The following is a 23,314-nucleotide window of genomic DNA, read 5'->3' as shown; positions in this document are numbered from 1 at the left end:
TGGTACCCTGTGATGGACTATCTTGCTCTCAGTTATAATGGGTGGGCTCTAGACACACCATGGTTTTCTGCAGTGGTTGTGTTTACCAGATTGTTTCCATTCTTGCACACAAAACCTTACACTCAGGGAGTGTAAGGTCCCCCAAGTAGGATAGGGTTTGAGGGGGATAAAAGTGTAACTGGTCAGTTTCTGAAAACTCTTGACTGGATCATTTCGAGTGGATGACCGCCCTCAACATTGTGATACAGATGTGTGTGAAAACCTCAGCGACACCACTGTGGCCTCTGCGAAAAAGCAGCACTACACACATCACTGTTCCACTACCATGCCAGTGATGTACTTATAGAGTAGAATAGTCTGCCAATCAAATTCCATTTGTTCAGTTCTGTGGTAGTAGTAACTGTCCAATGATAAACAGGGTAAAGAGTAGCTGACACAACAGATGGGCTACAGTCCCCTGTTGTACTCTATTTATATAGAGACTTAAAATGTGAGAGTAGCTCATGATTATACATACAAGATATCATAAAGTGGATGTGATTAGATGTTTGCTTGATTATTGAAAAGGTTGAATAATTCATAAATGAAAAGAAGGACATATAATAACATAAGCATCTCTTATATATATACACACACACACACACACACACACACACATATATATATATATATATATATAATAACTAACTATTAAATAGATGAAGCAACAGATGGGAATACTGGACAGTCTCTTTATTTTCAGAATGACTTGTAGTGACAAAGTGCACAAAGCATATACAAAAAAAAAAAAAAAAAAGAATTATAATGCCAACTCCAAAGATAAAAATAAAAGTACATATGATTAATCAACAGTATTTTCATGATACTTTCTTGTCATGAGTCCATCATGCTACACCCCTACATAATCTCAGGCAACCCGTGCCCTGAATCACCTCACGATATACTCCCTTAAAAGAAAAAAAAAGTCAGTTGAGAAGCAAAAAAACCCCAAAAAACCCACAACTGATGTGCTACTGATATGTTTGGTCTCCTGTGTTGCTGCTGAACACAATAATAATCAATGTACAAAGTGCTTTTCCTATGAAATGCAAAACAGTATCTGATATACATTAAAATAAAAAATAAACTGATTCAGATTGTTTGTCCGTTCTCCACCTATTTAAGGCTTTTTTTAAGGCATGTTCCATAATACTTTTCAAAACAGCAGGCACATTTTTCAACTTTTGCTCAAACTGTTGTGCTCACAATTGTACCTTTGCAGTCCTACTTGAAAGAATCCAGTTTAAGTAACAATTACTACAGTATATTACAATGTAAATCCACTGCAGGAGTGGGGACATACCTGATGTCTTTGCAAATGCGGTAATACACAAATGGTTTATTTCCTTTAATAAGGTCATAAAAGGAGAAATAACACTTTAACATGGACAGTAAACAGCCAATATCACACAGCATAACAATACAATTCTTTTTTTTTTTAATGATCTCTCTGGTTTTTCCATTACGCGTTCCATTACAGAAGAGACCCAGAGTTTACTGACTATGATGAAGCCTCACCGGCTAGCTAAGTGTCCTCACTCGGGGTGAGTGCGAGAACAGTCCAACACCATGGTGGAATGTGATATGGTGACCCGAGGTTATAGGTCAGTCTGTGGCTGGAGATTGTGCTGTTGCTCAGCAACGCAGCCAGTCTGTTTTGACCTCTCCCACTTTGATGATCTTCAGGCTCTCGTCCATTTTCAGATAGTGGGAGTCTTTGAAGAAGTAGCTGTGGCCTGTAGAGCAAACATGGACACCAACGAATGTCAGAACAACAGCTGAGGAACTAGTAAATGTCACATGGGCCCTAAAGAATAAGTGAATAATAACCCTGCAGCTTGACCCCTTGGACCTGGAGTATTCACTCCCCTTCCTGGAAGGCAGCAGTGTAGCACAATTTGGGGACTACCTTGCCTTAGGCAAATCTAAGAAACCTGGCCATTACTGGATGGCTTTGTCTGTAAAGCTAATTTTAAAACTTTTAAAGTTCAAATAAGCACCACAGAATGTAAGAAAGAACCATTTAATCTTAACAACGACCAGCCAGAACATTAAAACCAGCTGCCTATTATTGTGTAAGTGCCCGTTGTGCCACTAAAATAATTCTTCCAAAAAGCATACCCAGCATTACCCTTATCAGCAATTGCTGTGAGATCAGATCAGATGGCCTAGCTTTTGCTCCCCACTCACAAGGCATTTTGGAGATGCTCTGACCTAGTCATCCATCCATCAAAATTCAGCCCTTGTTAATGGGGCTCAGATTCTTATGCTTGCCCATTCTTTCTGATTCCAACACATCAACACTGTGAACCTTTCTGCCTCACTTGCTGCCTAATATGTTGCTCCTACTCCTTTACAGGTGCCGTGGTTATGAGGTTATCAATGTCATTCACTTCACCTGTCAGTGGTTTTAATGTTCTGGCTGATCAGTGTATATTATGTAAAGGTCCTTTCAAACCTAAATGGTTTTTCACATGAATTGATTGACTCTTCCATGGCAGTGGTTATCAATCCTGGTCCTGGAGTAACACTGCATGCTGTGTTCTCCCTGCTCAGGCCCATCCAGTTCATCTCAGGGAGGGCTGTTTATCAGGCTGTTTATTTTTATCAGAAGTGCACACTTCAGTTCCTCAAGTACACAACCTATGTATTAGTTCCATGTTGAATAATTTACAGTAGTTTCTGAATGTCTCAAAATGAAACACTAAGTATTTCTGAAGGTTAACAGGTTCAATAGATCAGACATGTAATAAATACAGTACAATTTAATTGATCAATGCTGAAAGTCTGAAATTGTAATGGTTTGTACTGAAAATAACCAGAAACGGTTCTACATAGTACTGGCAAAGAAGGCAAAGAAGTAAGTAAGCATCCAAATGCTACTTTGTTGTCATGTTTATGTCAAGATCCACTAAGTTTTATGCTAAAACACTTGAAGAAGCTTGTTTGTAGAGTGTACAATTCAAATAAATACATTCTCAAGTGCAGCTCTGTTTCTATGGCTTGGCTGTGTAGGTGCTGGCAGTTTTACGAGGCTATGTAAATATGCAAAGCTTCCTGCCCTCGCGTTGGGGACGAGCTTGTGTGGAGAAGTCAAAGGGACAAGCATAATGAACAGTAAAGAAAACATTTATGATGAATAGCACTGGATATATTTACTGGTTAAAAAAAAAAGGTGGCAGCATTTACAGGAGCCAAAAGCAGTAATCGTCAGCACTGGTCCTACATCACTGCTTATACACATTCCCTGCTTTCTGAGCAACTAGGTGGTTAATTACCAACACAGAGGCTCCTTTCACATATTACACAGACTTACACTATTTAACTGTGAGAGCCTATGTGTAGAAGTATATATATATATATATATATATATATATATATATATATATATATATATATATATATATATATATAACAAATTCCAAATAAAAATATTTGCTATTTAAAGCATTCTTTGCAGAAATGACAACTGCTCAAAAACAACTGCTCAAATAATGCAAAAAAAAAACTATATATATATATATATATATATATATATATATATATATATATATATATATATATAATAACTGTAATGCAAAGAAGTTATTAATCAGATGTAAACAACACAGTGCTAATATCTGTATCTGCTATATATAACTTTGAGAGCATTCAAAAATCACTATGGTGAAATAACCTTGTAAAGACTAGTCTTTACGCTAGTCTTTCACATTGCTTTTGGGACTTTATGCCATTCAAAGTCTGCAAATTCAGGTAACTCAGCTTTGTTTGATGAAATACCTGGAATAAAATGGCTGCCGTACATGTAGAGATGCAAATTTAAGAAAAAAAAAATCTGGAGGTGTATATTCTCCAAATGTTTGTGGACACCCCTACAAAAGTATGACTAATGACTTCTAAATGACAACCTGTCCCTGTAGAGAAATAAAGCCCCCAGCATTTAGCTGTGTTCTATGGGATGGTGCTCTATCCAATAGTTTTGGGATGAGGTGGGGTGAATGCAGTTAAATCCTCACAGCAATGCTCCAATATATAGTAAAAAAAAGCCTTCCCTGGACAGCTGGACAGTAGATACAGTTAATCCAAGAAAAACAGGATAAATTTAGGATATAAAATATTTTAGCATGTGCTCTATGCACTGACACTTTGCCTGGAGGTCACGAGTTTGAATACCACGCTATGCCACTTTGCCATCAGCAGCCAGAGTCTGAGAAAGCACAGTTGGGTTCCCTCTCTCCAGATGGGTTGATGGCTCACTTTTTTAAAAAAGCAGTGCTGGTCAGCACAGGCGTCTGTTAGCTAGTGTGGTGGACCTGGGGATACAGTGCTTTCCTCTGAGCATGTTGGCTGCTGGCGATGCTGCATTGGCATTTTTTTATAGTTATAGGCTATAGATGTTTTTAGTACTAGCCAGCCCTGACTGGGCCCTGAAGCCCTGAGTCAGGCTTCACTTTCAAGACCTATGTGCGAGTGTGTACAGGGCACATGTTGGCTAGACTAGTGTAGTCTTTTGCTGTTGCTAATGAAGTCCTAATGCTAAATCTGGCAAGGATTCTGCACAAGACTTGCCCAACAACACTCTACAAACACACACTCACACATACGCCCACATGCACAGGGTCAGACTGTGGCTAGAGGTACGCTTACCCCAGGAACAACTTGCGCCACAAAAAAACGTCAGTGCATTGCCAAGAACACAGATTGACCCAAAAATCTAACAGCTGTATCAGATTTCCCACAGGACAATGATTCACATGTCATGGTCATATTGTTTTTATATGCAGCAGCAACTTTAGCCAATCTACCAAGTGTTGTGTAAAACCTTTTTAGTTAAACTGAGCGGAAAAATAAAAAGTCTAGGCAGCTGTCCGAATAGCCTCTTACCCTTTCCGTTCATACTGAAGGCTGCATCCAAATCATCAGGAACACCATTCCACGAATCAGCAATGAGTTTGGGAAAGCCTGGATCCATCTTCTTCTTGGCTTCATTGTACCTGTAGAGTTATTACAACACAAACCAGGGCTGCTTACATGCCAGTAGACCATGCAACATCCATTCCTTTCCCAAACACGCTCAATTGCTACAGATACAGGAGATGAGGGAAAAAAAAACAAAATTTATGATTATGAGCACTCATAATTTTATAAGGACTTTGTAATTTTGGAAATTTCTTGGAACTGCAGATGAACTTTGGCATCTCATGCATACAGTAAAATTGATTTACTCCCTGTGCACACAGGCACCGCCTAGAAATTTATATTGTTCTCATTACAGCTGTAGTCAAAACCATCTTTGTTGAATCAAGAACAAAATCAAGTCAAGACCAGTCCAAATATGCACAAATCATCTTCCAGGTCAAAACTAGTCTGTTACCATTTTCCAGTTCTGAACTACGACAGAAAATATATATACATATATAAGGGATGGTACCTCCAGAATTTGTCTCCAGAGAACAAGTATGTCTTCTTGCTCTTGTGGTAAGAGTAGGCTGCATCTATACGGTGCAGGTCTGGTGGTAGGCCCATGGAGGAGAGCTTCTTAGGATAGCCCCTCTCCAGAGTACTAGCCGAATACACCCACATTTCATCACCTAAAATTTTAATTAAAATTTCACATCAACAATCCATGTATTGTGTTTTACAGATGATTCAGATTCATGTTAACAACACTGAACTGTACCTGCAAAGAACACTGACTTTTCCTCTAGAGGGTTTTCATAGGCAGCGTCTATCTTCTCAGGGAGCTCACTCCAGAACGTGGCTACCAACATCGGGCCTGTTGGCTTACTATGTGGAGTAGCAGTCCTGAAGATGAACCTGAGAGACAGATTGAGAACTTTAATGACAGTATAAATACATTAAACTTGATAAAGAATGTGTTGTGGGGTGTCCTGTGTGATAGGACAACATGACATCAAATTGAGGAGAGAACTGGCAGCCAGAGGCAAGAGAGAAACAGAGAAGGAGTGGGACAGTGTGTTTGTGAAAGAGGGAGCGAGAAGAAAAGAGAAAGAAGGAGAGAGGGAGTCTGCATTAGTAGATCTATGGCCTGACCACAATGGGGTGATTCATTGGAGCATCTGTTTCTCGTTATGGCAGCGGGCTGTGAGAGCAGAGCCAGTGGAACAGGCCCAAACTCGCCCGCTTTTCCAGCATTCAGCACACCAACAATACTCACTCCCCCCCCCAACCCTTTTCCACTGACCTATTTTTCAAAGGCCAAAATATTTCAGTCTCTTAAAAGGCAGATCCGGCCACTGCATTTCGATGCATAGCAAATACGACCCACTGCATGCAAATCTGTGCAAGCAACAAAAGAACCTCTGGCGACTGTTATCTTTAACCCATTACATTCAGCCAGAGTCGCTTATGGACCAGGCAGGAAAGGCTTTTTATACAGTTAACCCCTTAAAGTAGGTTTATTTTTTATTTGTATCTTAAAATTTGTTATTAGATTTTTAATCTAGTCTAAAAAATTACATAGTCACATGATTAATTAAGGCTTCATGAATTCATATGTTATTTGATCAAATCTAAATTAATAATTGATTGTTTTAATGTTGCCTATCTATCTATCTATTTATCTATCTATCTATCTATCTATCTATCTATCTATCTATCCATCCATCCATCCATCCATCCATCCATCCACCCATCCACCTATCTATTTATCCATCTATCCATCCATCTGTCTTGTCTGTCCATTTATCCATCCTCCTACCTATGTATCCATCTATCCATCCATCTACTAAGACATATATATGTAAATGACCTCTGTTCTAAGAGGCTACCCAGCATGATATACAGGTGAACTAAGAACAATGGTATGTATAGCTGAGTTGGCAACTACTAGGACACTGAAAAGTTAGTGTTGAAGGGATTTTTAGTGTTTAGGCAACTCTGATTACACTTGAGTTGTAGTTAATAGTTTCCATAAAAAAAGGTTTCCAGTTACTGATGAATGAATTTTCACTCTAGATTAATCTGCTGATTATTTTTTCAGTTAATCGACTGACTTTGTTTTTTAAAACTCTTAAAATAGTAAGAAATTGATGGACTTCTCTGTTCAGTTTTCCCAGTACTGGTATTAAGCAAATGTACATTTTCATACCATGGTATACCTAACAATGGCATACACCTAAAACCCTAATTAAAAATAAAGCCCTCTGTCCCCTAATGTCCCTCTCCTGAACTATCCCAAATGGAATTAAGGCAGCAAACAGCTATAGCGCTACCAACAAAGAACACTGATTCTTTCTTAATATGAACAACTCTTCAAGAAAAGACAATTAGAAAACAATGGCATGCATTTTTAGATGTGGTTCCAATACAATTAGTTGCTGAACCTCTTCAATACCTCACACTAACCCTGAAGAAGAGTTCCTACCATAATACACTCTGCCTAAACCTCCAGACAGGTTCGGGAAAGGCAGACGGGGTTTAATGAGAGGTGATCAAATGGTTAGCCTCCAGACACCACTCCCTGCTAGTGCAGAGAGAGCAGCAAAACAAAGCCTTCCGGGAATTCAGACATGCCAGCATTCCCTTTTAATGCATGCTCCAACAGGACAGCAGGAAGAAAAGGGGGAACCTGCCTAAAGGCCCTCAGATTCAGAGGAAAAGTCCAAGACTTCAATTAAACTGAAGAGAAGGAATGTACTGTGGTATTAAAATGATCTACTGAAAGCAGTAATGAGAGAAGAAATGTTAATTTCCAAATGCAGCTGCACAAGTACAATAAAGGATGTCAGCCACAGATAAGTCATTCAGCCTTTCTCTGTTTTCCTCGCTCTTTCCAATGGTTTAAACAGCTGTAGCCAGTGACCCAATGTGAATATCTGAGGGCTAAAGTCATCCTCTTTCACAGTAAAGTAAGCCTCTTCTCTTGCTGACTCTGGGTATTGCAGGATCATGCTGCAATATGTTTATTATCATAACGCTGTCATAATGACATTTCCAGTATCATATTCAAGCATTTCCAAGAATATCAAGTAATGACGTATTTTTCTTAGATAAGTAAATCACTGAACTATGGCATACAGAGCTACAGACTGAGTGGTATAATCAGTTGCCTAAAGCCCCCAAGCCACCATGGGAACAACTGTGGTCAGAGACACCAAAATGTCCAGTTTGCCCACTACTAAGAGATCCAGACTACTAATTCTAATGAGTGATCTAAGCTACTATAGGGTGCCCCAAATGCTAAAACAGGACTTCCAATAGAGTAGGATGCTCTGGAGCAGCCACACATGAACCTAAGGTCACCATGCCCAATGCCATGTGTCTTGCAGAGAGGTATAAGGATCCCAGTATAAGGTTATAATGTACTGGAACTAAAGTGCTGAAGTAAACTGATGCAGAACTACTAATCCAACATACCCTTATGGCTGATTGCAATCAATGTAGCACTATTCCAGCAACTAGAGCTTATGGTTTTAGAAGCAGCACTGGATTAGCAAGCACCTACAAACAATTGCAGATACAGTGCAATAAATACAGGCCTTATTATGGTAGACTGATGGACATTTTGTCCAGCATAGCTAAACAGCTAATATTGACAGCGGTTGTTTAGCTAGCTAATGAAGTGACCACAGTCTATGTTAGTTGTTTAATGCTGTAGTGGTCTGAACAGAATACCGTATGGTGAGATCTTGCTGTATTTGTTTAGACAGCCAGTGTCAGCAATCGTCCACCAAAATCCCTAAACTGTTAAACCCCTAGTAGATAGCTTAGACTAGCCTAAATTCCTTACCAGTCTAGGGAGGTGCTAGTTTTTGGGTGACCGGGACAATATGCTAGTCTTGCTTGCGATTTTTAACAAGAATGGGGTTAACAAACTAATGGCTTGTTGCTTTCTAGCCATGTAATCATAAATGTCAGATAAAAAGGGTTGGTGCTGCATATCTACTTCGTTAAGTAGAATGTGATCATTGAGTCCATGATGAGCTTTTACAGCCATTCCCCAGAAATTATTCACGGAAAGTAATTTCCCAACTAAGAGACACGATGCACACACTCAAGTGTGTGTATGCATGTGGTCTCTTGATTATCCTTGTCAGCCACAGAGCTGTGAGGACTTAAAGATGGCTCTGTGTGCAGGATGGTGGGTGGCTCTCTCTTAGTCCAGCAGCTCTGCTCTCAGGCGACGTTAGCAAGCTTCTATGACTGCAAGCTTTTCATTTCGCTGCTGTTTGCTTTGGACACTGTTTCGCCTTTTCAGTCTTAAATTCATCTACAAAGTGTGTAAGTGTAGGTGTGCTTGCGTCTAGTCCGTTAGAGACTGTATCTCCCTTTGCCGTGTGTGTGCTAAAGCCAACAATTTCAAAGACGTTTGCAGAGTGCATTGTATTATTTGGGTTCGCTGTTCCCAATGGACCCGGTCCCTGACAGAGAACATCTGGAGTGGACGGATGTGTGTGTGTGTGTGTGTGTGTGTGTGTGTATGTGTGCTATGGGGTTTACTTGAAGTCACATTCTGCATAAAGAAATAGCTCAACCATGGCTGACAATGAATGAAAGCTACTAGTCACCTATTGCAATTAGCATAATGCTAATCGAAGGCTTTCCACTTGTATTCACATTTATCATTAGTAGCTTTTCATCATAAGAGATTTTTTTCATGTAATTTAGCACCGTTGTGAAGCATATAATCAAATCACAGTGAGATCCAGCCAGGCTAAAGTACTTCAGGTTTTACCTCAGGGTTACAACGAAAAAGACACAATAAGAAAAAGACAGAAGTCTGAGACATATAAGGCTGACACAGTGTAGTAACAACACATTTCATGTGGCAGACTGAGGTTTGATTTTCTGCTGAGCTAATATGAGTCCCATCAAGACTCCCGACACTATATTCACCAACCTGTGTAACATATTTCAAATGTAAGACCCTCTGGAAAAGTATCCCTATTTGTGTCTATTTGTGCTGGTGCCTGCCTACCCACTGGATCAGACTCTCCTGTTGTGTAAACTCACCATTTTTGTTCCATTATCGTTTCTTTCTGTTTTCTCTTTCCCATGTATTAAGATGGTCTCCAGACTCACACTCACATTCTCTTAATTCATGACTTGATTTTTCTCATTATTTTCTTTGTTTTCTTGTTACTGTCATTTGTTGTGTTATCTGGTATCTTGGTTGCTCTCAAGGCTTCTTTCTCTCTTTCTGAGGGAATTTTTCTTTGCAACGGTTGCCCTGGCTTGCTTAAACTTTTAACACTCCAAAGCCTATTACACACTAAGGTGTATTACTCAATAAGTACAGGGACTTCTGTACAAACTCAGCAGGCCATTGGCTTTTTAGGGGGTTAAAAGAGGCTCGGACCCAAATCTCTGTAAAACTGCTTTGTGACTACTTTCCATTTCCTTTATACAGAATCAGGCCACTACTCAGAAAGAAGCACTTTTGACTAATATCCTACTTGTGGATGCTCTGGAAAGTCTACAGTACACAAAAGGACTGTTTTATGTGGGTCATAATTATGTAATTACGACAAGACAGGACAGTCAGCAAGACTGCCTGTAGGCTGCACAATAGACTGAAAAAGGCTCGTGTGATTGGTTGTTTTTGGTCATGTTATTGGTTTTGGTACAACAGTTTAGGTCTGGAATTTGGAGAGAGATTTGTGGTTACTGTATCTCACCTATCTACACACACACATACACATATGTGCAAACATGCAGACACAAATACACTGTTGCGGATCAGCCTGAGACTCTAAGATTACTTTATCACTGGACCTCAGAATTACAATTGCTTTTAAAATAAACTTGTATTTAACTCTAGCTCTTTTAAATAAACATTATTACCTTAAGTACTTCTACCATTATTATTCCCATTTATAACACATCTGATCTTTTGTTTTTGGAAGATAAATTAAGTTTCCTGCTGTGGTTGTTGGTCCATTTCCTGACAGCAGTTTCTTAAAGCCACAAAAAGAGATGAATAATTCGGAACTGCCTGGAATTCACTAAAGATTACCGCTCCTACCACTCAGAGAAAATGTTCCCGAAGCCTTCCCTGAATTATGGTGCAATTTGTGAAGTTCTTTGTGACCCGTAAAACAGAAGTTCAACTGTTTATACAAAAACGGCATTGTGCAATGGTGTGTCGATATATCTTGTGGTCTGTTCTGTTTTAAACCTACTGAGGACTACTGGCATATTTGTTTACAACTGTAGCTTCTTTTTGAATGTGAATGTAAAACTTACAGGACATGTAATTCAATTGTATTCTTTAAAATAAAGGTGCTTTAAATGGTTCTTTGAGAGATATCATAGAAGAACCACAACTGGTTTCATTAACCCCTTAAATAGGCTATGGACCACCGGCTGGCTGAAAGTGTCATTGCATATATACTTTAGTACATTAAACCTTCCTGCTTTAAGGGTAGAGCTGGGCAATATAACAACATTTTAGTGTATTGTGATCAATTTTGTTGTCATGGTACACAATATTCTTTTCTAAGCATATCGAGACACTGATTAACTGCACATTTCATTACGAACAGTGTAATTAGTCACTATTATTGGATGAAGTGCAGCACATTTTTAATAAAAATGACTGTGCTCACTATGGGAGAGTATTTTAACAGTAGCTTTTAAGTCACTACCATTGCATTTATTCTGCAATCACATTTATTGTGATTAATATTGTGTATCGTGAAAATGTCTTTAAATATTGTGATATAATATTTTTACCCTAGTGACCAGAATCAGTTAAGGTTTTAAAACTTATGTTTGGTACACCTCATTTATATATTAAATAAATATATATGAAACATATATTAACATGCCTTAAATGTTCAGAAAAGGTTTCTCTTTCTCCTGTGAAGTACGACAGCATGAGGAGAATTTACAGTTTTAGAGTGCTTGTTGTGCATAAGCTCCATTAGTCACTCAACCTTAATGACCTTTACCACTTTTAGAGCTACTCTCTCTTATAAGCCTCTGTCGGCACATTTGTCTGTTGCATTTGAAACCCGATAACAACTAGATAAGACTGTGCTAACAGATGTTGCAATGCAATCAAACACACACACAGACAAACATACACATGTGTAACTTGACACAGGCAGTTAGACACTTGCGCCACTCTAGAGCTTTGAAACTATGTACATAGCTGTGCACAGATGTGTCTATAAAGTAACAGAAGATAAATGTACTGAAATTACCGAATGGTTTTTATGTACTGAAGAGAGTTTCACAGCTTTTGAGTGGCGCAAGTGTTGCCTGTGTCAATCGTCAGGAGATTGTTCAAAATCTATCAATATCACAATTTCTCTATGGTCAGAAGTCTGAGAAAAGGAAGGCAATGTGATGGAGGAGGCCTAACCTACAGATAAAATTGAACCATAAACAAGCTGAATGGGGTATTAATGACATGAGATGCAGAAATAAAAATGTGAGTAAGGAGAACTTTTGAGGAGATGTGTTAAAATGAACTCTTCAACAGAAGTGTTAAAACCAATGCTGATTTTAAAAAGCTGATTTTACTGTGTTGTAAACAGTCAATTGTTGCTGTCACCCCCCAAAAAATCTTCACAATGGCAACTTTACAGGAGAAAGAAAAACCTTAATAACTTTCAATTTAAGTCAATGTAAAAATATTATATTTAAATATTTTATTCCATTACGTTTTGGAGCATTTCTATTGGTCCATTTATCATGGTATATTTGACACAAAGTCAAAAACTATGTAAAAAAAATATGTAAAAAATGTTTTTTTAAATGGCAGAAAACTGAGTTACGAGGTTTTTGAGGGACAGCAATGAAGTTTAGGATTAGCGCTTGTAGTAGGAGATGGCTCAAGAATTCTATGGAAATGCATCTGGATAATTACCTGTCCTTAAAAAAGAAGATCTCTCCTCTGATCTGTGCTATCGCATCAAATATGATGTTCTCATTGCAGATATCCATTGGAGTGACAGGACCCTGAGTGGGTGGAAGGGGCTTATCAGTTGAAGCACCTGTAAGAGATGAAGGGAGAGTGAAAAAGTGTTTATTACTGTCATGACGCTTCTTATTTTTTGTTTGTTTGTTTTTAATGCCGGCATCAACAACTGGAAAAATTCAGAGCTCACCATAGAGGTGCTGGATGCCTCTGATGTCATCGTCAGAGAGCCTGAAGTTCTTAGTGTAGGTGTAGATGGGAGCCATGAGTGCGCCAGGGTCCTCAGAGTGCTCCAGGCCCAAGGCATGACCAAACTCATGAGCTGCCACAAGGAAGAGGCTGTAGCCTGGAGAACGGTAAGAATGCAGGAACCACCGTCAGACTAGTCTCAGTTTAACTGCCCATTCTCAGCTTGATAACCGTCTTATAAGATGTGTTCCTTGATGCAAAATTTAACATCTACTAAATGCTGCATTTTACTTCTAATGAGCAGAAGTGAAGTAATCAGTCACCTTGATCAGGACAGAAGCCCCACTTGCGGTCATCATCGAAGCTCTTGGTGACAGCGCACCACATTTTCCCATCGCTACGTCCGGAGCTGGTGCACGAGTCGTAGGTTTTGCCCAGGAAGGTGAACGGGAAGACACAGGGAGCACCTTCAGAGTTCCCTCCAATAGTGGACATTGCTGTAGGAGCACAGAAGAACTTCATGAAAGGTTATAGAAACTTACCAAGAAAAGAATATCTACAAACATACACCAATCAGTCATAAAATGCCTATGGCCTGTTGTGGGGCGAAAGTGTAGCCACAGTCATCCATGGCTGGGAGTTCCAGCTGGGAGGGGGTGGGCAGTAGAGAGCTAGGCCAGACCAGGAAGGTATTACTTCTATTACTAAAGAATAGCCCCACCAGTTTCTACAGAGGTTCCTGTAATTACTGTGTAATATGCCATAGTGTGTAATAAGGCTTGGAGTTTTAAGGGGTTAGCACCACTGATTCATATAATATAAAGTGATAAAAGATTATTTTCATCTACTGCGGCATCTGCCAAGGGCTGGATTTATTAGACGAAGTGAACAGTCAGTTCTTGAAGGTTAAAAGCAGACAAAATGGGCAGGCATAAGGACCTGAGACGCTTTGACAAGGGCCAAAGCTGAGGCTAAACAACTGAGTCAGAGCGTCTTCAAAATATTAGGCAGGTCTTGTGAGGTCTTCCCAGTATGCAGTGGTCGGTACTTTCCAGAATCAGGGTCGTGGGTGCCTAAGGCTCATTGATGCTTATGGAGACCCCACCTCACAACTTACAAAACTCAAAAAGATCTGACGCTAACATCTTGGTGCCAGATACCAAAGCACGTCCTGTGAGGTCTTATGGAGTCCAAATAGTCAGATCTGCTCTGGTGGCACAAGGGGACCTACTCAATATTAGGCAGATAGGTGTATTGCACTGCACTCTTCAGTTTTCAGGACATATTCTTGAGGTGAATAGATGTAAGACTTGCATAAGAAAGAGGAAAATCACAAGCTTCCACAACTGGAGTTAAAAAAATTATGAACAGATACAAAGACAACGGGGCTTTTTACATCCAAGCAAGACCTGGTAGACCACCAGGTAAACTGTGATAACCTGAGTGAAAAGCTTTCGTCTTTCAGAGATAGGAGGAAATCAAGCTCTGTTCTTGTTAAAAAAACAAACAACAAAACCTTCAACCACTGTAAGAAGATGACTGTGGATCTGAAATGATGTGTAGCTGATTAAGCCACCCTTATTGAGAAAATAAAAATAAAACAACAAAGAGACTGCTGGTGTTGATGACTGGCCATCCCAGAGTCCTTTCCTCAGAATTACTGGATGTGTTTATTATTACTTGGATGGTGAGAAGCACAAAATGCTCCAACATCTAAGAATAAAAGCAAGTAAAGCAAAAGGATTTAAAATGTAAGTGGAAAAAAAAGTGAAGGATGAACATATTAAATACTGAACAATATTATCTGCTGTGACTCCTATGTAATTGTATGTTACATACAGTACAGTACAGTTGTATGTTACATACAGTACAGTACAGTTATATGTTACATACAGTACAGTCTAACTCTACTAAACTAGTTTGCACTGTTTTCCATGTCATTACTGTCACTGAGCTTGGGAGGTTAAACTGATTTTAGCTAACAATGCTAATATGGCTAATAAAATAGTTATATGCTAGTTGGGAACAACAGCTGTGTTCCCAAGCCTACGCAGCTGCCAAAGTAGCATGCATTTCTCTGGGTGCTACGTCACAGAAGGCTGTTTAGAAGTGAAGGACCCTTCATATACAGCAAATGTAGCTAAGAAATGCAGCCTAAGTTTGGAGCGTATCGGAGGATACTGAAGTATCCTTCCTGACCCTGGGTTACCCACAGTTCTCTGCGCACATATGATGCAGGAAAAAAAGGAAACAAAAACAGCACCATGAAAATGGTGGAAAACAAAACCTCCAGAGCAGAGTTCTGGTTTCATTTGCAAGACCTACAGGCTACTAAGAAGGAGTTTTAATGGGACAGTCTGCACCCACCCAACCTACTGTCAGCTATTAACTGTAGAAAACATGGACAGTCCAACAGCTCTCTAGCACCTCTGCTGGCTGTTTGCAGTATGATGTGTAGCTCTGCCCATCCCCATATGTTTAAAATATAAAATAGACCATTTTCCATCTTATTTTGTTATGCCGTATGCAGGGTTACACTTGGAAATGAAGTGATCGACAGCCTTGGAAGCCTGGAAGAAAAACCATCTGCAGGACGCGTATCACGCCCTTTCTGTTTATTACACGTAGTAGATTAGCTGCGCTTTTACTGTTGGAACATTACACTTATCGGACAAACTAGGGACCAGGGAGAAAACCTGCTTTGCTTCTGCTCTGTAAGCTCAATGAAGGCGGTCTGAGATACGCTTGAACTGGGAGAAAGGATGGGTCTACCAAATGAGTGGGCGAATCGGACAACATGGTGGACAATTTTGGCTTTGTTTCTATAGAACAGAAGAGAATGGAACCACAGCATCCATGTTTTCTACAATCATTGGTTGTGAATGAAAGCATATTAGCATGTTAACAGTTACCATCCTACAGTAGCATTTTTGGACAAACTGCATGTTTACAATGCTCAAATCAACATGATAGGGTTTCATGTTTCCCTCTATTGTACTGCTCTGTTTGTAAGCTATAATCCCTGCAGACCAGATCACATTGCAGCTTGTGTTAAATGATTTTTTATCAGGACCGCAGACAGAGCTTTCTGGTACCCGGGGTGAGATTACCCAAGTGAACTTCCGCTATTAAGTGACTTAAGATGTCCCACTGGTAGTTAACAGCAAGCCTGTGTTTTGCCCAAGACTGACGTAATAGCAAGTGGAACAGAGAGTTCAGATCTCTGGTGCAAAGAGGAACAGAAAGCATCTGTCCAGACTCGTGAAGAATCCTGGATTAGGGTCTAACAGAATCTGAGTGAGAGAGAGAAAGGGATACCAGATGCTTTTAACTTCAGTAAGGTAGTCTCATTCGAGAAATGAAATCAAGGGGCTTTTCTTTTCTTTTCCTGGGCTGCTGAGCTTTTATTTAGAGTCAGGCTGGCATAGCCAAAAGCTTCTGTTGCTTTTTAGTCAAGGGGTTATATGAACACACACACACACAAGTTGCATTCCCAGTGAATTAGATCCAGATGAAGAGGCCTACTCTCCTGGATAGCTTTAGCCAACTCCCTGACACAATGGAAAATAACGACTGCCAGCCCACAGTGAAAAAAAACAAACAGAGGAAGGACTTTTGCAGCCTTCTTGGAGACTGCAGGAAGAGTGGATGCCACAGTTATGATGTTTTTTTTCTGTGGGCAGGTTCTATCCCATAGGAACAGAATATCGCAATGTTTCTTTAAAACAACAAAGAGATCGGATGTAAAGACAAAGGAGACTTTGGCATTAGTAATTTCATGTCAGTCTCCTCTTGAGTAAACCTGAAGATACAAACAGATGATACAGATATTCTGGAGACACCCTTTATGCTTTTTTCACTATGCAAAATGATTTCTGTTCAAGAAATAAAAGGTTGATTAGTAACAGGTAAATAAATAATAAATAATAATTAAAAAATAATAAATGAACTGAATGTGTTAAATTAGGGTTACAAAGCTTTACTTCCTAACTTCTCAATTATTTATCATGGTTTTATTGGGTAATTCCTGTTCAGATTAGGTCTTGAAAGAGATGGAATCAAGGCAAGAAAGAGGTCTTGAGTCTCATTTATGTCTAATGTTGTTTCCCCTCAGCAATTTTAGGAGAACTGCTTAATTTTAGTAGAAACAGTTGTGACAAAGTTGTTCTCCAAATTAATTGTACATGAGGTTACAAAAAAAAGACTCCTGAGACATCAAAGATCAACATTTTAGCAATAACATTTTCCTCTAGGATTAACACTAAGCTCCTATCTGAAAGAAATATCTGAAGGAAATTATGTTACACTCTAAAGAAAATTTACTCATTCAAAAATGTACTACAGGAAAAGCTTAGATCCTTAAATACAACAGATTGCTGAAGAAACGCTGGGAGATAAAGTGCTACATTTTATACTGAATGATATTGGCAGATAATATTGAGAAAGTGACAGATAGTATTAGTATCAGATTTTTTTTTGATGACATCATGATGGCATTTTGTGTTTTATTAAAACTTAAGCTTAGTGTTGCATCAGGAACACCACTGACATTTAGTTCAAGATGCACCTGATCAACAAGCCAACGCGGCTGAAAAAAATAGCATGATTCTTATGTGATGTGACAGTCTATATAAACATTGTCATGCTTGCCTATATGCTTATATAGTGTTTATACCAGATAATGTCCCTCAGACAGCAGTGGGTGTACAATAAAGCACATATGAGCTGTAAATATAAAATGGGGGAAAAACGTTGTAAAAATACAGTGATCAATTTTGCATTTAGTAATATATTACATAGTTGTATACATCACCTTAAAAATATGGGGTCAGAGAGCAGGGTCAGCACAACAGAGAGGGTTAGTGACCTTGCTCAAAGTCCCAAAAAAGGCAGAAGCAATAAACCGAAATGCTGTGATAAATAACCCAATGCTCAAACTACCAAACCACCACCACTACCTGGAACATGACTAAACAGTAAATTACTAGAGAAATTGCTGCCAATAAATAACTGTACTTCTCTTGGCAGGGATGTCACAGCAGAACCACATTTCATTCCATAAATAACTTTTTAATGGATGGTTATTTCAGCCAGGCCAAGCCAAGATCTATTTAGGAATCTTTATATTTATATTTTTTCTTTATATCTAGATGTTTTGAAAGCATTTCCAATGTGTTTTTTGATAGAAAACTTTTTGATAGACGTTTGTGGCTCCAACCCAACTCTCAACATTACAAGATTTAGTGAGGGTCTATGTAGATAGTAGAGAAAAATACTATACCAGTCTCAGGGCAGAATCCATAGGTCTTGTCCCGGTCATAGTCCTCAGTAGTGGCACACCAACGGTAACCATCATCTCTACCTGAGGTGGTGCAGCTGTCATATTTGTCCCCTTGGAACGTAAAGGGGAACTTGCAAGGAGCTCCATCTCCATTTCCACCCAGTGTAAACAGCACTGTAACACAAGAAGTAGAGCTTGGTATTCTCTAATTTCTGTTAAGGTACTTTGATGTCCCAATAGGTTCTATTCTGTCCTATTGCAGGACGATGTATCAAAGCATTAGTAGCAGGGACATTATCTTCTAACAAAGTGTTATTATCAACCATGCAAGAATAACCTAACTTATGAGAAGAACACAAAGTCAAGCAGAACATATACTTACAGAAGCTGCCTATTTCAGAACAATGGGTACTCTTAAAAAAACATGCTGTCCAAGAATCCTGGCTACTCACACTCATGTGGGCAGAAACCGTACTTTCCGTCCTTATCAAAGTCGTAAGTTGTGGAGCACCAGAGGAACCCATCATCACGTCCCTGAGATGTGCAGCTGTTGTATTCTGTCCCCATGAAGAGGAATGGAAACTTACAGAACTCTCCTTCTGCGTTCCCAAACTTCACCTTCACGACTACAGAGAACAAAAGAGAAAGACACACAGAGAGAGAACAACTTGATGTTATACATGTTGGATACTTCAGCTTAAAACTTAGGATAATACAATTCTGGGAGATAATGGTTACATTATTTTTAATAGAGAGAAGAAGAAATGCTTGATTATCAAGATGTAGCCATTTGAATACCTTGCCCATCTCCCAGAGTCCATTGCTCGTCATCATCAAAGTGGGAGTCGCCTCCAATTCCAGGTCCAGGTGCAAACGCATGAGCCAGTAGACCGTCCTTCCCATCAAATGGATAACCATCACCATGCTCTGCAGAGCAAACCAAAGAACTGCAGAGTCACCACATACCATATACCCACAACCTCCTGCTGAACTGAACTGACTGGGCATGCAGTTCTGAGTCATACAGCTCAAACACCAGGTGTTATTTCGACGGGATAGTTTCTAGGACTTGCAGAAAAGGCCTTGGAGGTGTCTTTCATACTGTTGGGTGATAAATGGGAAAGTTTTTTTAAAGGTTTGATATTGGAATAACAGCCAGTGACTACAACCAATAACCTGGGGATACCCGAACACACGCTTTTCCAATTTACACCACAATTGTTCACACCACTGTCCCATAGATGGAAAACCAGACGTATAGTCTGACCTATTTCTAAGCAATGTTGAATCAATGATCCATGATTCCAGAAAGGAATCATCATCATTGGAGTTATGTCATGATTATCCTTCATGATTAGCTTCAATTCGCCACACCATGCTCTGCTTGGTATACTGGGTTCTCCAGCATCAGCTTCCACCTTCCAAATGTTTTGCTGAATAAATGCCTTGACATGTGACTAACCCGTCTGGTTACTTCTTCGGACAATACAGAAGACATGAGCCACAATTTCCAGTCCACTGAGCTGTACTTTGCAGTTTCAGTGTATAATTTGTAGTTGTTTCAGACCGCAGTTTAGGCAGACGGTCACTTAAGTCTAGCCATAATCTTGCAAAGCTATCTAGGATTCAGTATTACATACTTCTATTTCTCCGTGGACAATATACAGACCTTTTCTTCAGGTCAAAGTGTAAATAAATACATATAAAGACTTTCATTATGTGCTTTCTATTGAGGGGAGATTACAGATTGTATTTTACAAGACCTGAACATAAGGGCATCTTCTTAGGTTCTTTAGGCCAAAGCCCCAACTAAATAAAATCACACCAGAGAGGGATATTCAGTACCGTTGCGGCCAAAGTTAATCATGATGTCAGCCTCTCCTTCTGTGATGCGTGTAAAGGTGAGAGGAGTGAAGTCGCTCCAGACTTTAAAAGCACGGAAGAAAGCGTCATCGGTCGTCTCCTCGTCCAGGTCAGGAGTATGGCCCAAGATCCTGGAGATAAAAAATATGCAGTTAGACCTCCAAACTCCAAAAAGACGCTGATTCAGACAACATGATGTAAAAAGGCCAACAAAACGTCTTCTCTAGACTAAACACTCTTTTATACAGTTTCCAGTTACACCTAGTATTTGCTACCTCTGTCTATGATTCACCTACAAGAAGTGCTCCCAGAGAAACCAGACAAGCAAAGGTCTTCTTCAATTAACCGTTATTCACCCGACTAACAACTCTGTCCGGTTCTCTGGGAAACTCTGGATTATTCTCACAATATCGCATTGGCCCAAACACACTGAATCACCCCTAAAAATGATTGCGTCAATTGTTTGTGATAGCAACATTAATAGTGCATTAACCACTATTAATTAATAGCTCTACTAATGAATTTATTTTTGGTTGTCACTGCCACTGCCCTGTCTCCAATTATGCCCACTGCTGGTAACACTAACACTATCATTCCAGTCAGATCTACCCACCACAGACAGTTTAGGACATTCTTGAGACGTTGCTAATGTTGTTTTTGTTATCCAGCTGGGACTTTTCGCTTTGTACGGTATGGACTACTAGGGAACCCAAATAAGGGCTTTGTGGCTTTTTTCCTTGGTTCAGAAACTTTCCAGGATCAGCAACATGTTTTACCAGAATGGAATGTGCAAGTAAGCAGGAAAAAAGCCTGAAAAATTACAGGGAGTGGGGGAAGACATGCTGATCATCTCAGAGAAGGAGATGCCTTTTCTGAGAAGGGTCTGGGATACACACGCATAGACAGATGAAAAACAGCCCCTTAACCTGTAAGTAATGTCATTCTTTTCCCATTTGGGTGATCTGTGGAAGAACTTGTAATTGGCCACATCTGGGACTCCACAGCGGGGCCTCTTCATGATCTCAACAGTCTTCTGGTCGATCTCCCCGGTCTCGGGAAGAGAGAAGAACTTCTGCATCTTCTTCAGTGTGTCCTTCAGGACCATCAAGTTGCATCGGTCCTCTGGGCAGCCATAGAACTTATTTAGATAGTGCTGGAGAGACACCAAGTGAGAGAGAGAGAGAGAGATTACAGAGTTTAACCTTACTGGAAGTGCCTTCTCAGACCACATCCCACACAAAGTGCTCTGAGGGGTTCAGTATGAGTGCCAACACTCCGTCTTAGAACAAAGGACCAAACCTAGAACGCTTGGGTTTGTGATTATATATGTATATATATATATATATATATATATATATATGTACACTCTGAACTCATGAGCAAGGCAGTCTATACCTAAAACAGGCTTAACCTGAGCAGAAAATACAACTACACAGTTTAAGAGATACCTGATTTCCTAATCCATCCATGTCCATATCTGACATGGGTAATTGCATTTGGTTTTTCTGGTGTAAAAATGTTGCACCTATTATTTTGGTCATACGCGATGATTGATTATTAACACATTTGTGATTATTAAAACACAAAAATATTAATTAAATTAGATTGAGAATAAATTTAATTTAAAAAATTAATACATTTCATGCAATCAAAAAATTCCAATGGATATTTGTTTTAAATGATGAACTATATGAAACTGTTAAAGAAACGACCCCCCCATTGATAAACACTCTTCACTCACCAGCGCTACTTCTTTGTCTGTCCGTGGTACACTATCATCGCCAGGGAACTTGATAATAGGCGAGGGCGCAGCGAAAGTTTCCAGAGAAGCGAGGATCTGCACCAGGAAAGCTCTGAGGACAAAATGCCTACAGTTGTACGCCGTAAAGCACCTCATGTTGACCCGTTAGCGAGGAGCCTGGGCTGGGAGAGCACAGCAGAGAGTTGAGCACGGCTGTACACCGTGCGCTCTGAAGCTGCGAGTGGTTCTCTCTCTCTCTCTCTCTCTCTGCGCCTGCACTGCACTCTGCTCCTCAACAGCACATCCTGACCCACTGCTCTGCACAAAACAGCTGCGCCTGCAGTTTTTCTTTTTTGTTGTTTGGAGCGATGGAAGTTGATTCAGTTTACTGAACCGATTCTTTACAACGATTCAATGAAGTGACGAATCGACGCTTTCATGATTAACAGGTCAAGTTTGCTCTAATCCCCTCCACGATTTGGTTCAGTCAGTAATCTGCTACTCCTACTCAATATAATGGAGTCCCTGCTGGAAAAAACAACATAGACCAGCATGAATTCCGGTCTGTGCTGGTCTGGCGCTGGTTGACCAGTCTACCACTGTTTAAAAATGACAAATGATGATAGATCAGAAAAAAACATTTTTTTTCATGATTTGCCATATTTTGGTATTTCTTTTTGTGTTTGTGTGAATTTTTATGTATGTTTGTGAAAGCTAATTATTATTATTATTATTATTATTATTATTATTATTAATCGGTCATTTATTAGAACCCGTCATTTTATAACAGTAACAGTAGCCTCGCCGTTTTGCTTACTAGTGATACAGTTTATTTAATTTATCCAACAGAGTCGATTCAAATGAACGACTCGCTCATGAGTCACTCGGTCGCTGCAGTTCGCAGTTTGGAGCAAAGTGAAATAGGAGACGGGTCTGTGATTTGGTGTGTGTGTGTGTGTGGGGGGGGGGGGGGGTGTTGGTGGGCTGCCCTTACCCTGCTCAACATCAGATAAATGTGACAGAAGATTATAGAGGAAAAAAGTTCAGGACTGTTGTTTTGCTGTTATGCTGAAGTTTGCAGCAGTTTGATGCCAGTGGTGCTGATAGTAGGGCTGCCGACTGAATGTTGCGTGAGACCCGTGAGGAGAAGTATAAATATAATATATATAAATATAAATAAATTATAAATAATGGGCATCACAAATATAGGCAATATTCTTGCTAAAGTAAAATCCATGAGTCCACAACACACGCTGGAGGTTCACTAAGGATTCAATAAGGATTAGGATAGCAATAAGGATCTCAGAGAAGG

General features: G+C 39.6%; 1 protein-coding gene across 1 annotated transcript; it reads right to left on the bottom strand.

Annotated features, from left to right (window-relative positions):
- Positions 1-717: 717 nt before the first annotated feature.
- On the bottom strand, positions 718-22,337 carry mmp2 (matrix metallopeptidase 2). The gene is made up of 13 exons (XM_072671614.1): positions 22,003-22,337; positions 21,188-21,414; positions 20,244-20,392; positions 19,197-19,325; positions 18,851-19,024; positions 18,399-18,572; positions 13,441-13,614; positions 13,119-13,274; positions 12,878-13,004; positions 5,720-5,856; positions 5,471-5,630; positions 4,924-5,033; positions 718-1,775 (listed from the first exon to the last, which is right to left on the bottom strand). Exons 1-13 carry the CDS (start codon positions 22,156-22,158, stop codon positions 1,675-1,677), a joined length of 1,974 nt encoding a protein of 657 aa, XP_072527715.1. The 5' UTR covers positions 22,159-22,337; the 3' UTR covers positions 718-1,674.
- Positions 22,338-23,314: the final 977 nt, after the last annotated feature.

Source organism: Salminus brasiliensis, chromosome 25 (assembly GCF_030463535.1).
Source record: "Salminus brasiliensis chromosome 25, fSalBra1.hap2, whole genome shotgun sequence".
Lineage (NCBI taxonomy): Eukaryota > Metazoa > Chordata > Actinopteri > Characiformes > Bryconidae > Salminus > Salminus brasiliensis.
This window is presented reverse-complemented; position numbering and strand designations above follow the sequence as displayed.